This window comes from Centroberyx gerrardi, chromosome 2 (assembly GCF_048128805.1).
Source record: "Centroberyx gerrardi isolate f3 chromosome 2, fCenGer3.hap1.cur.20231027, whole genome shotgun sequence".
Lineage (NCBI taxonomy): Eukaryota > Metazoa > Chordata > Actinopteri > Beryciformes > Berycidae > Centroberyx > Centroberyx gerrardi.
The window spans coordinates 20,072,112-20,081,937 of record NC_135998.1 but is presented as its reverse complement, the minus strand read 5'-3'; the positions used below and the strand labels follow the sequence as shown (position 1 = coordinate 20,081,937).

Genomic DNA, 9,826 nt, shown 5'->3' with positions numbered 1-9,826 from the left:
TTGGATGCATTCATGTATTTCTATTACTGAAAGCATTAATGAGTTACTCCCTATCTTATTCTAAATGTAAACCATCTACTGTGCCCAGAACTGGCAGCGGCAGGTGGTTGAATGATTACATTGCTTTAGAAACAATCTGAGCATTACATGACGATGGTATTTGCATGTGTGCTTGAGTATTTTTGTGTATTGTTATTTGACTATTACGAAAACAAAAAGAGCCTTTTTGTGTTTTAAAAGGGCAGATCTTTGATTCCATCTTCCCTGCATATGGATAGCTGCGTCTCTGAAGGCTTTATTAGAGCTACTCATCTCATCGATAACCTGACAGACATGATTGATTATGTGTATGGTCTCCACTATTCCTTACAGGCACTTTTACTGATCTGACCATTTATGATTTTTTACATTAATGACCACACATGCCAACACACAGACACGGACAGAGGGACAGATAAACACAAACACAGCTGTAAACATTTCCGTTTCCTTTTCATATTTTATTCAACACTTAACAAATCCAAATAAATCCATTTCACAGCAGTTCAGCTTAACTGTTTGTTTACATGCTCTTTTTTCAAAATTCCATTCAATATTTGATCCATTTTTTATAGCAAACAGTGACAACTTAAAAAAATACAATAAGAATGCACAAATAGCTCAGCACTTTATGGCCCACCGCAAAAAACAGTGACAATATACAGACAAAAATAGAGAATATCATCATTATGCTTCCAAACAGATTACTGTATATTGTTCATTTATATATAGACACTTAGGTGCTTTTAGTGGTAAATTGTGGTATATTTCTATGTTCGAATTATTGACGTCAAAGCCACAGGGTTGACAAAAAACTCACATAGACACACACACACACACACACACACACACACACACACGCACGCCCCTGGTGACCAGGTGGCATTCTCAGTGGGAGGGAGTCACTGTAAATGACAGCTGGACAGAGAGAGGGCACACACCTGAGACCCTTTTCAGGACTGATGTGAAAAACTTTAGGGGCACACACACACACACACACACATGAAAACACACACACACACACACACGAAAACACACGCACACACATACAATATGTCTCTCTCTCTCTTAAACCTTTACATATAGACTGGTGTACAAACATACATAGTAATACAAACAGAAACATACACACACACACACACACACACACACACTTAGGGCACAGACTTCATAAAGGACCACGAGGCACGACGGGACTTGGCAGAGCGGCATGGAATGTTCCGGTCATTGATCTTTGATTGAGAAGCTCGCAGTGGTTTTAGCCATCGGTGTCGTCCTGAGGGAGGAAGAGGAGGGACAACAGGTGGGCAGTGAGTTTACTGTTCACCACTCAAACCACCTCACTGGTCTGTTCAAACCTGAGTGAAAATCCACCCTAAAACAGAATTATGTTACATCTTAACGGTTCAATAAGCTAGACAGACAGTTCAGTCAATATTTCTAATCCTTAAGACGAAGAACCATCAAGACCAGTTTAAGGTTTCGGTTGAGGAATTGCTGCAAATCCCATTATTTTAAGGCAATTTATTTATTACTCTGGATAATGTCGCATTGTCCACAAAGTCAGTCTTTCAATTGTCCAATTCTTTTTTTAAATGTCGACTCTTTATTACATTTGTTTCTAGCTGGCTATCTGTTTGGGGGGAGCACCAACACTAGATTGTGTGCAATCCACTAAGGTGTTTTCCAATCCAAGACTTTAAGAACAGATTTAAGGATGAATTGAGGAATATTAAGGAGGTACTTTAGCAGGTTTGGGTTTCACAAAAAGCTTCTTCACCCTTAAATCATCTCTCTTCCAGCTAATTATGGACTTGGACTAAATTAGTCCAACTCTGACAGACCTAGACAGCTGAGAGTGGTGTGAAGTCAGCCAAGGCAAATCCACTTACATATTTTTTTTTTTTTAATAAAAGCAAATGTATGTCAACAGGTGGTTTTCCATAAGCCACTCACAAGCACAAACTTGAAGAACGTGATACAGAGCTGCTTTGATCTATTCACTCTCGTTGAGGTTCACTGTCTGACACCGTTTGCAAAAATCGTTCCCATCCAGCATCTTTTGGTTTGTCTATCTGACCATTCTTGCTTGAACTTGTAGATGCGACTTCATATTATTGAGCGTGGTTTTATGTGGATCAGTAGTTAGTGAAGTCTTACCTCTGTAGCGTCGGCGTTATCAGTGTCGACTGGTGACTCTACCACACTCTGTACTGCTGTAGCATCTTCGTCCTGAAAGAACACAACAACACGGTGGGAGGAAAACATTACTGATAGGGTCAAACATTATATATAGGACTTGTGTGATTAATGGACATGATCTCTTTGAAAACAGTTCAATATGTCTGCAAATGTGATGAATGAGATAAAAACAACAACATAGCTTTGAATGTAAAGAACACACATAATTCAACCTACTATACCTGGATACACTGAAAGGCATTTACACTCATTTCATAATGGTCATTATCACTAGTGGCCATTTTGAGTGAGAAGAGACGAGGCATGAAGAGTTAACGAAGAAGGGGGTGACACTACCTCTCCTCTCTTCTATCCATCTGAAAGGAAGCCTTGATTACACCGTGCCATTGGGTGACCTTCCTTAATGGGACACCGGTGACAGTGCGTGCTGGTGTGTGCACGTGCGTGTGTGTGTGTGTGTGTGTGTGTGTGTGTGCCCGCCTGTGTGTGTGTGTGTGTGTCTGTGTGTCGTGCCACCAGCTGACACAACCTTAGAGCAGTTATTGCACCCTCTCCTCCTGCTGTTGCATTTAACACCACCCATCGTGCCTCCATCTGTTCACCCAGCAGAGCCAGAGAGATGTGCGCACATGTAAACCCTCTCGCACACGCACGCACACACACACACACACACACACACACAGTTCCTGACATCCGACTATGCCAATAAACATTGTCTCGCCTTTCTCTTTTAATGTGTTGCCTGTTCAAACCTGAAATATCATTGTAAGCCATAATCTTTGAATTCATAATCAAAGTAATACATTGCTTCTACTGTTGAGACCATTTTCTGTTTACTGTTGCCCATCCTTCTCTGTTCTCCACCTTGCCATCCTCTGTATGCTCTCATCACTCTCATATATCTCTACCTCTCTTTCTGCTCCTCCACCTCGTTCTCTCTTTTCCCCTCCCTCCCTCTACCTTTCTCTGGCTTTTTCTTGCCTCATGATCTAAGTCACTAGCAGCCGATAAGTTGATGAAACAACTAGATGAGGAGATTAATCAAACGATCGACTCGGCGTCCCCCACCCGCTGTCGGCTGGTGGGCGTGTGTGTCTGTGTGTGTGTGTGTGTGTGTGTGTGTGTGTGTCAGGCACAGGAGACAGTCTTTGATGGGCTCTCTCAACCTGGCTTCAATTTTGAATGTGATCAATATTAATGGCATTTAATGGCTGAGCCGCCTGGGAATGGCAGTTAAATGAGGACAATCTGCTGCTGTCTGTCTGTCTGTCTGTCTGAATACCAGCCATACAAACACCCCACATCTGTCTGTTTGCTTATTTCTCCATCTGTCAATCCATCCATCAACCATCCATCCCTCCATCAATCAATCCGGTCTGTCTCTCTATCTGTCCATCTGTTTGTCTGTCCTGCCTGATGGTTTGGCCTGTCACAGTTCCTCTTAATGAGACTAATCCCATTCCAGGTGAAGCTTCCTCAGCGTGTTATACCTGGGGGCAAAGAGCATGATTAGCTACCTAACTGCCAGTCAAAAACACAACCACTAAGGAGGATAAAAAGATTCGACTGGATGTCTGCGGGAAAGACCACAATCACATCGCTTGAAAAGGAAATCAGATGCATGGGAGGTTTTGCCGGCAGTAAGGGCTGAAAGCAGGGGGAAACAAAACAGATTGTTGATTGCTTCAATAAAAGGAAACGCTGAAAAACATTTTGTTCAGATGTCAGTTGTTTGCCGCTGGCAGGAAAAGAACTTCATAATTTCTTTGGCGTTCCATCTTTTATAGTGCGGCTTTCACTAATCACAGCCAATTAGAAAACTGAGCTAAAGCAATGTGTGCGAGTGCGTGTGTGAGCGTGCATGTGTGTGTGTGTGTGTGTGTGCATGTGTGTGTGCATGCTGTGTCTCTAGGTGTCTAAATTATTGTTGTGGATTCCCCTGTGTTCCACCGCTAATTAAGGGATAGGAGATTGAGCATCACAACAAACGCTGGTACAGATGACAAAGTGTTCCCATTGCCCAGGGAAATATTTTATTGGCTTATCATTTCCAACTACTCACAGGGATGTTATGAGAGACAAGGTAATTACAGGCTAATTTACTCTTCCCCCCAGAATTACATCCGATTTAACACCTTATTAATCCAGACATAAACCAATGGAAGCACAGGGAGGCGATACAAGGGACTGTGTTGTTTCAAAGAAAGATAGTGTTGACAAAGTTTTTGAGTGTAAAAAAGGAGGGCGGGGCCTATTTCTTTGACTAATGAGGTTTTTCTAGTTTGACTGGAGTTGACAATTTGTGCTAATAGGAGCGGTAAATAATGTAAATAATAAAGGAAGTCTTGTAAATATGCGGAGACTGTGGGTGGGGATCTTGTGTTGTAAGTTGTGATGAAAGTGCATCAACTGTATAAAACAGAGATTAAATTTGATTTTAAAAATAATAATCCTCTAGTGTCTACATCGTATAGAAACACTGGCATGATTAAAACGAAATAATTGTTATTTTGTCTGGATCTGATAAAAAAAAAAGCACCTCAGTCTGTTAAATCTTAATGTAAACATATCTATGAAAGGCCAGGCGAACATTTATCGTAATCCTTGCTATGTTTGTTCTGAGACAGAGAGACAGAGAGACGGGAAGATAGAGACAGAGAGCAAAAAAAAAAAAAAAAGAAACGAACGCACAAAGGAAAAAGGAGAATCATTTTTCATCCCCCAGCTTGCGTCATGGCAGTAAATAGTTTGCCAAGGTAAACTGGCTTTCCCCACCTCTCCTTCTCTGGGCAAACCGACGGCCGGTCTGACAGATGAACAATGTACAAAAAAAGCTAACAACGTCTAACGGCTTTTATGTCAGAGAAGAAAGACAAGCGGCAGATATGAGAGGCGATGATAGATGACTCAAGGTCAGGGGGCCATTTTGACACGGTGAAGAGTCGTGGCTGGCAGTCGCTGTCAGGAAATGGAGGGATGTGCTGAAGGTGTGTGTGTGTGACAGAGTTGTTATTTACTCGTATAATGATACTAAATCTGTCATTTTAGTTTAGATACTTGACTGTTTTCTTCTTATAACCTCCACTGAGAATTCTGTTGCGACATACAGTTTGTACACTGTCCACCCCTCCTTCTCCCAGCCCCCCATAAACGTCCTGCCCCCCGTCACCTCTCCCCTATTGCTGTGTTCTCCTATGGGAGAGGTGGGTGTCACTTTTTGTGTCATATCATATCACAATCTTTTCGTTTCTTATCATTCATATTGTATATTTTTGTAATCCCTTGTATCATGATGTCTGGATGCACCTGTTAGTGTAAAGAGATTCATGTATTGGCCCTTATATAAAGTTAGATTTTTTTTTAACTAAATGTGCTAGCTAAGCTAATATTCCCCCTTTTCCTTCACTAATTTCATTTGTGTAGGAGCTGGAGAGACATAAATATTCATTTGGAGGATCTGCTTTTTTGTTTCATGTCAGAAAATAAACAGACGTCAGCTCTAAAGATATCCTGGGTTTGGGTCCCTCCTTCTGTGTGTGTGTGTGTGTGTGTGTGTGTGTGTGTGCAAGTACAGGGTATTGAAGTACAGGGTCACATATTAAATAGCAATGAAAGTATATCAGGTATCTTTCTCACTTGTTTGGCTGGCTCTTTCTTGACCAATCCGGTGGCAGCGGCTATATTGCCCGCCCCCTCCACGGTCTTCTGGGCCACAGCGGTAACCCCGGTAACCACTGCTCCGCCCACCTGGGACACTCCAGACACAGTTTTACCTGCAACTGTAGAGAGGAAAGAAGAGGAGCGGAGGGAGGAGGAGAGAAGAGGGGAGGTGAAGATAGTCTCTATAGAACCAACACCTGTGGGGATTCACATGATCACATGGTGTAGAATTTCAAACCGTAGTTTCCTCAGTTCAAATACTTTTCAATAATGGAAGCAAATACTAATTGAACTTTTAGATTAACTTTTTTCAACTTCCATTCTCTCTGTCTCTCTCTCTCTCTCTCTCTCTCTCTCTCTCTCTCTCTCTCTCACACACACACACACAAACACTTCCTTCTCCTGTCACTGCAGCCTTGATGGTTTTCAGCCCCTTTTTTTACTCCCAGTGTCTCCCAGTGTAATGTAATCTTAGTGATCAAAGTCAATAGCGTAACCTCTCCATGTGTCTTTCATCTGCTGAAACTGCTGTAAAAAATATAGATGCGCCCCTTAGTGCACCTTGTCTCTATTTTTCAGTGATATAATTAAGGGAAATGTGACATGTGGTCATTACAGCAAATTCACAGTACAGAGGTAATCGGAACAATCAAATGATTACTTGTTTATGAGTCTGAAAGCAGCACTATTGGTTAAATATAGGGAATTCTGCATTGCTAAACTGAGATAACTTTTAAAACAAAATTCAAAGTTTATGATTTGATTTTGAAGCTTAGAAGTCTGGCTTTTGTTTTCATGTTATTAACACTGACATCTTAGGCATATAGCTGATTCACCTTGAGATCGATTTACAATCAGAGAGCAGGTAGGGGCCCAAAGTCTTGCTACTGGTCACTTTGACAAGACAAATGTTAACTAACACATGTTGGCTGTGGAGGGGATCGAACTTGTAACCTTCCAGTTACAGGACAGCCTGTGTAACCCTCTAACCATTAGGCCTCCCTGCCCCAAGCGCTGCTGTCTCGTTTGTTTCAGCACCTCCCGCAGTCTGCATGGTGATGCAGTCTATAACTACAGTAGTAGACGAACTAATTAATCATGACTCAGCTGCTGTGGGCTGTGGGGGCATCTTCTCTGGCCATCTGGACCTCGAGGACCACCGAAGGAGGATTAGCACTTATCATCTCATAAATCTACTGCTGGGTGCGCCCCTAGGGCCAGCTGGGCAGAGAAGATATCCCAGTGTGCCAATAATATTAATAAAACATCCTGGCATGTCTTTAACTCATACAAACCCAGCTTCCCATACACTGACTTACTTTGTGGAGGTGTAGCCTACATACTTGTGTCCACAACAACAACACAACCAATTCCCCAGATGCCTTTAGCAGCCAGTGTCTCCTGGTTTCTCTGCTTGTTATGTGTGAGAAATAGCGAGGTATAGCCCAGGGGGAGCTGGGGGGGGAAGTAGGAAAGGAGAATAGTGAAATATGACACTAACTCACCTGTAGAGTAACATCACTCTCACTGACCACCTGAGGCAGTTTCAACAAAATGCCTTTTACAAAAACACAGGATCCCAATGAGATTATCCTTTACGCAATAACCTAGGGATCCATTTCTAGGCCTATAGAAACCTTGATCAGGTTTTAGTGGGAAGGGTCGAATGCGGATTTGCACGTCCGTACAGTTTCAGTAGTCTTTTCAGGCTAATGTATGGGAATGCAACAGGTGTTTTTCATCCATTTACAGTAATGTACAGTGTTTCAAAATGTATGTTACCTGTTGTGACTCCATCCTTTGTTCTGGTGCCTGCAGAGAAATGCAAGTGAAGCACAATTACTCTCACGGGATACAATTTATTAGAGTAGCCCACTAACTAAAAACAAAAGAAGTAAAAAAATAAAAATAAAAATAAACTGTTGGATTAGCAAGATTGAATGGGACGCTGTTTCATTCAGATTAAGAATAGTGTTAGCAGTGTAGAACAGAATAAAGTAAGACAAAATTATTCACAATTAACAATTAACCACTAATAGCATAGATAATACTAATGGCTGAAACGCTTATTTTATCAATCAATTACACGCCTTCAACGCATCGTGTGCCATTTTCCCTTTTTTTTTTTTTTTTTTTTTAGAGTGATATGATCATTAATGAATCTAATTCCCGACACCTACCGACAAAGATAACCCCATCTTTCGTCATCTCAGCTGCTCCAGTCACTCCCTGCTTGGTTTTCTCCGCCGCTGCCACGACCCCATCCTTGGCTTTTGAGAAACCCTTGATAAACGCGTCCATGGCTGCTTGATTGGCTCCCAAATTACAGGCACACACAGCTGTGAAGATGACAAAACAGGCGCCATGAGAAAGCACCGCTGGCTGGGAGCGCTCGGCATTATTGTGAGGGGAAACCGTGTGACAAGACACAACGCTCATGCCACCGCCCTACTTTTCTTTCTGACAGGTTTATCAAGCCTAGATCACCGTCTAAAATACTTCATAGTGTACACGAGCATCGCTGCTTTAAGCCTGATCAAAACCCCACCTGCGGGAATAGGCTGAAGAAACCTGAATGGCTTTCAGATCGTATAACACATTACCCACTATCGACTTATTACACACTTTAATGGAAAAAAAAAATAAAATAAAAAAGTATTTGTGCAGCGGTAGGCCTGTTCCATTTGCAATGCGATAAAAAAAAATAAAACCATATCCTGAAATAAACGAATTACCAATTTGTAGGAGGAAAAAGGAGGAAGAGAACGAGAGCCGCTGGTCCACGCACCTGTTTGCTTTAACTTCCTTTGAGGCGAGAATGTGATGAGTCTTCCGGGATGCCAGTTGAGAGCGGAAAAACCGGTTTGTTGTCCCTAAACTACAACTGATGTAAGACGGTTGGTACAGATAGACGCTCTACAGGTTTGACAGACGCCTCCCACGCCTCGGTGATGGAGAGACTGGAGTGATGGAGAGCGAGTGATTAAACCCCGTGATGCTGATGCTGAGCTGGAGACAGAAGAGCCGCTCCGCTGTCTGTGTCTCTCTCTCTCTCTCTCTCTCTCTCTCTCTCTCTCTCTCTCTCTCTCTCTCTCTCTCTCTCTCTCTCTCTCTCTCTCTCACACACACACACACACACACACAAAGAGAGAGAGATTACGTAGCTCAAATGTTTTGTTTACGTGGGTTGCCCACAACGTGTGGGATCCAGGCTCTTTAGTCATCAATCGGCTGAACTACCAATTAATGACAGTAATTAACGCGTGGTGATAGGCCTACTGGGCTTTTTAGTGTTTCCATATCTGAGTGAAGTGTTTTGTTAAGGCTCCTAATGAATTTTGCAAAGTGTACATCTAAATTACAAGGCCTTCACTTGTTGTAATGCTGAACTCATACCTGATCAATCAGTTTTAACTGTAGTTTCCCCTGCTAGAGGAAAGGATTCATGTGTTTGATCAAAGTTTGGATTTGAAAACATGCTTTTTATTATTCATGTAGTAAATTACGGTAGGATATAATAGTAAGTAGTAGTACCTATCATTTATTTTGTTTGAGGTGATGTGATATTCTATATTCTTTTTCTCTCCTGCAACCTTTTCCCTCTGTTCACCTTCCATTTCCTCTCATCTTGATCTGTTGCCTTCCCTCCATCCTCTGTCTTCCCCTCTATTTCTTGTAGATCCTCTTGGGATATCCAGTGTGATGTGTGTTCTCTTCCTGTCTCCATGTGTCTCTTGATCTCTCTCTCTCTCTCTCTCACACACACACACACACACACACACACACACACACACACACACACACACATACAAATACATGACCTATCTCCCGCTGAACTGTTTCTGTAGAGTAGGTGTTGCACTTGTTACTGCTGTGTCTTCAGACTCTGAATCAACTACAGTGTTATATTTGCTCATTTTACTTC

At 42.1% G+C, this 9,826-nt stretch overlaps 1 protein-coding gene across 2 annotated transcripts; it reads right to left on the bottom strand.

Moving 5' to 3' along the window:
- Positions 1 to 479: 479 nt before the first annotated feature.
- LOC144542396 (uncharacterized) lies at positions 480 to 8,912 on the bottom strand. Of its 2 annotated transcripts, none has more exons than XM_078288980.1 (6): positions 8,637 to 8,912; positions 8,082 to 8,240; positions 7,684 to 7,713; positions 5,878 to 6,020; positions 2,200 to 2,271; positions 480 to 1,315 (listed from the first exon to the last, which is right to left on the bottom strand). In XM_078288980.1, exons 2-6 carry the CDS (start codon positions 8,200 to 8,202, stop codon positions 1,298 to 1,300), a joined length of 384 nt encoding a protein of 127 aa, XP_078145106.1. In that variant the 5' UTR covers positions 8,203 to 8,240; positions 8,637 to 8,912; the 3' UTR covers positions 480 to 1,297. The 2 variants fall into 2 exon arrangements, with proteins under 2 accessions (XP_078145106.1, XP_078145111.1); XM_078288985.1 differs by having other exon boundaries at positions 8,690 to 8,911.
- Between the last annotated feature and the right edge of the window lie 914 nt (positions 8,913 to 9,826).

Bases quoted from the DNA above. Each gene is read 5' to 3' on its own strand.
- LOC144542396 (XM_078288980.1), bottom strand. From the start codon at position 8,202: ATGGACGCGTTTATCAAGGGTTTCTCAAAAGCCAAGGATGGGGTCGTG. The intron at 7,714-8,081 runs GTAGGTGTCGGG...ATTTCTCTGCAG, and splicing joins AGATGGGGTTATCTTTGTCG to GCACCAGAACAAAGGATGGA. The intron at 2,272-5,877 runs GTGAGAAAGATA...GTGTTCTTTCAG, and splicing joins AGAAAGAGCCAGCCAAACAA to GACGAAGATGCTACAGCAGT.